A 4,222-nucleotide genomic window follows, 5' to 3' on the forward strand; every position below is an offset into this window, starting at 1 on the left:
TTTTTCACCGAAACCTTGTGAACGCAAATAAAATGTCCAGATATACATGTGGGATTTTTGTTCTGAATTTTTCAACTTTTCGAAATGTGTATTTCGACAATGGGTGCATATGCACCTAGGAGACAAAACGCCGCTCTCCACAGTAATGGCCCATGGCTATAAGTTTTCCATGCGCGTGCGTTAGTGTGATTTGGTGTGACCGATCCTCGGGGTGGGAATTCCAACAAGGATTATGTGTTGTTCAGACGTGGAGTATGTGATCCCGATCTAATAGAATCTTGATGAACAGTAAAATCCAAAAAGTATAGTAAAAAAATCAAAGAAATCTGAATTTTTTGGCAAGGAACATTGATGTTTTTTCTACGCGCGTAGAATTTTCATGGTGAAATCACATTCATAGAGGTGTGGGCAAAAAAATACAAAATCGATGCTCCAAAAAAGTGTTTTTGGAAGCATTTTGGAGCATCAGTTTCTTTTGCACGGGCCCCTACGAATGTTATTTCTTCTTGAAAATTTCATGCATGTAGGAAAAACAACAATGTTTCTTAAGATTTTTTATATTTTTATATTATTTTGGATTTTATTGTTTGTCTGAGATCCTATGAGCTCGGGCTCACAATAGCACTTTCGGTCTTGTTCTAGCTTGTTTATTCGATGATGCTCTGAATTTCTCTAGTCGAGGCTTCTCTTTCTGCTCCAGGCCTCCCAATAAACTTGAGGTGTGCATTTCTGATTGCATGCATCTCTCTCGCTACATCTCTCGTTAGAGCTCGGTCTCGAGGCTGTTTGTTTGAGCAGGATAGGCCAAGCCTGAAGAGCGAGACCAAGCACTCCTGAATTCTAATACTTGCAATGTTATCATGGTGTACGATGTGCAGCCACATTGTCGTGTCTGCTATCTCAAAGGCTCTATCTGGAAGAGCATCCTGGACAAACTTATGCAAATCCAACGAATCTTGGAATGTGCCTTCTGTTGGGCTCCTTCCAGTAAACATCTCAAGCAGCAATATGCCAAAACTATAAATATCACCAGCTATTGAGACAACAGAGCCTTCTCCGTACTCTGTAATTATGCAAAGGTTCGGTTTAACATTCCATATTTGAGTGAAAAAGTAAAATACAAAGTTAGAACAATTTTAGTCACCTGGAGCAACATAGCCAATGGAACCTCTAATTCCAGTTGAAGAAGTTTGCATCCCCTCGCCTGTATTTTCTTGAAGGATCCTTGATATGCCAAAATCTCCAACTCGTGCGCTCATGTCTTCAGCAAGAAGAATGTTGCTTGGCTTAAGATCGCAATGGATTACCAATGGTTGGCAGTAGTTGTGCAGATATTCTACAGCGTCCACAATATCGACAACAATATCAAGCCTCTGGGCAAGGCTGAGTGTGTTGTTTGTATTGGGCTCTTGAGATTTCGGATGAAGCCATCGATCCAAGTTACCATTTGGCATAAACTCAAAAACCAATGCCTTGAACTCTTGACCTTGATGGTTGATACTTGAACAAGAAGTAATGATCTTGATGAGACAACGGTGTCGTATCCTTCTCATGGCCTCACATTCAGCCTCAAAACTCTTTGAATACCTAGATTGACCAAGATTAAACACCTTGACAGCCAATGTTAATTCTTCAGTGTCCAAAATACACTTATAAACAGCGCCATAACTTCCTCTCCCAAGCAAGTTCACTTCTGAAAATTCATTAGTTCCTCTAAATAGTGCATGATAGGGAATTCTCTTGTAATTTTCATCGATGATTGAATTTTGTGCTAATGTCATTTTGCTTGGTTTGAGCTTCTTGTATAGTATCCAAGCAAGAAGAATAATTGAAAGTGAGAACACGATCGCTCCAACTACTGCTAGAGAAATTACAAGAGACTTTGACATCTTTTTCTTGTTCTTGTTTAAGGGGTCTGTGGGGCATGGAGCCAACTGAAGCTGAGGTGTACCCCCACACAAATTGATATTCCCAACAACTGCTAAGTAAGTGATATTTCTGAAAACGCCTTCATTCGGCACCTCACCTTGCAAATTGTTGAAGGATACATCCAATTTTGTCAATGATGTCACTTTTTGTAGAACTATTGGGATTGACCCTGACAAGTTGTTGTGTGCTAGGTACAGTTCATGCAGGTTTCCAATACTACCAAGGGCCACGGGAATACTACCAGAGAACTTATTCATGGTCAAGTTCAATTTACTGAGTCCCTTTATATTCTTCAGTGATTGAGGTATGCTTCCATCAAACGAATTATTGTCTAACAACAACAATTCCAACACTATGCTGTTCTGAATACTATCTGGTATCTGGCCAGACAACCGATTTCCTGATAGAGTTAGTTCGTTAAGATTTGCCAAACTACCGACTTCCATAGGAATGAGTCCAGAAAGGGAATTGTATGACAAGTCCAAATACCAAGAAAGGGTGGGTAGTTTGAAGATTTCTCTTGGTATTGAACCATTAAGATTGTAATTCCTTGACAAATCTAGTGCAAAGAGGTTCTTCAACCCCCCCAGGCTTGCTGGAAGTGGTCCCTCCAAGTTGCAATAGCTTGCATAAAACGAAATCAACTGTGAAAGGTTCCCTAGCGATGATGGCATGAGGCCAGACAACCTATTATTTGACAAGGTTAGCTCGTTCAAGTTCTCTAGCTTACCAATGCTCTCTGGAATCACTCCAGATAAATAATTATTTCCTATTATAAGTGATTCCAGACCAACTAAACTGCCGATATCTGCAGGAATTCTCCCAGAGATCCTATTGTACCCTAAGTATAACTTCTGGAGATTCGCTGAGAGGTTCACAATTGAATTCGGTAGTTGATCTTCAAAAGAATTGAAGCCGAGTATCAATTGCTGCAGTTGACTGCAGTTTGCCAAAGAAATGATGAATTCCCACCCCTTATTATCATTAGCTTCAAGCCTATTGTAAGCCAAACTCAGTTCTTGGATAGTTCCCAGCTTCCCCAATGTGGGAGGTACGTAACCCCTGAATCTATTATTTATGAGGCGAAGTACTTCAAGTGAAGATATGTTGGATATTGAAGAAGGGATGGTTCCCGTGAAGTGATTGCGAGTCAAGGCAAAATGTTGCAACTTGGGGAACTTGCTTCTGATATCACCCGGAATGCTTCCATACAACATATTAAACCCTACTGAAAATACTTCAATAGATGACCAGTTGTAGAGAGAAGGCGGGAGCATACCAGAGAGGAGGTTGCCAAAGATACTGAAATATTGCATGTTCTGGATGTTGCCAAGCCCTGGTGGGATTGAGCCAGTGAGCTGGTTATAGGTGAGATCGAGGTACCATATATGGGACATATTGGCCAGTGACACTGGGATGGGCCCTGTGAAGCTGTTGTTCCTCAAGCCAATCACTGCCATAGACGTGAGCTTCTGCCCCAGCTCAGCCGGGATGCGCCCACCAAACTTGTTGTTTTGCAGTCGCATTATGGCCATACGGACGCATGAGCTCAGGTTCATGGGCAATATACCGGAGAAGGAGTTGTCGCTCAAATCAAGCCTCCGTAGACGGCGGAGGTGACCGAGGCTCGCCGGAATGTCCCCGTGGAGCGAGTTGAAGTTCAGGTCGAGTTCCCGCAGGAACGTGAGGTTCCCGATGGCCGGCGAGAGTGCCCCGGCGAGCCCGGTGCCATTCAATCTCAGTGCCACCACCCGCGCTGGCCTGCGGTGGCTGCAAGTCACGCCTTCCCAGCTGCAGAAGGTGGGGCTGCTGCTATTCCAGGAGTCCAGCGAGCCGCCATGGCTGACCTGCGCTTTGAAAGCAAGCAGCGCGGCCTCGTCGCTGGCGCTGACAACAACGATCATCAGGGTGTGAACAATTGCCCATAGCAATCTCATGGTAGTGGCCCCTATTGCCTTGTCCTTCATGCGCTCTTGGTTTGGTTGCCAAGTAGCATATGCAAGTTCCATATATATACTATCTTGGCTTGGTCATGTGTGCGTGTTATAAGTGCTGTGCTAATACTTAAACAATGACAAGATCGCTATTTACGTAGTCCTTCACCTACTTTTTTTTCAAGAAAATTTTCGATCTATTCATCTTCAATCATGGCAGTGCAACGAATATAAAAAATAATAAAAATTATATTCAGATTCATAGACCATCTAGCAACGACTACAAGCACAGAAGCGAGTCGAAGACGCACCGCCGTCATCGCCCCTCCATCGCCGGAGTCGGGCACAACTTGTTGTAG

General features: G+C 43.2%; 1 protein-coding gene across 1 annotated transcript; it reads right to left on the bottom strand.

Moving 5' to 3' along the window:
• Window positions 1-647: 647 nt before the first annotated feature.
• LOC119280307 (probable LRR receptor-like serine/threonine-protein kinase At3g47570) lies at window positions 648-3,866 on the bottom strand. The gene is made up of 2 exons (XM_037561201.1): window positions 1,145-3,866; window positions 648-1,063 (listed from the first exon to the last, which is right to left on the bottom strand). Exons 1-2 carry the CDS (start codon window positions 3,864-3,866, stop codon window positions 648-650), a joined length of 3,138 nt encoding a protein of 1,045 aa, XP_037417098.1.
• Between the last annotated feature and the right edge of the window lie 356 nt (window positions 3,867-4,222).

Source organism: Triticum dicoccoides, chromosome 3B (genome assembly GCF_002162155.2).
Source record: "Triticum dicoccoides isolate Atlit2015 ecotype Zavitan chromosome 3B, WEW_v2.0, whole genome shotgun sequence".
Taxonomy (NCBI): Eukaryota; Viridiplantae; Streptophyta; class Magnoliopsida; order Poales; family Poaceae; genus Triticum; species Triticum dicoccoides.

Excerpts from the sequence above, each read along its gene's own strand:
- LOC119280307 (XM_037561201.1), bottom strand. The coding sequence starts at position 3,866 with ATGAGATTGCTATGGGCAATTGTTCACACCCTGATGATCGTTGTTGTC. Across the intron at positions 1,064-1,144 it reads CATTGGCTATGTTGCTCCAG|AGTACGGAGAAGGCTCTGTT; the intron begins GTGACTAAAATT and ends GCATAATTACAG.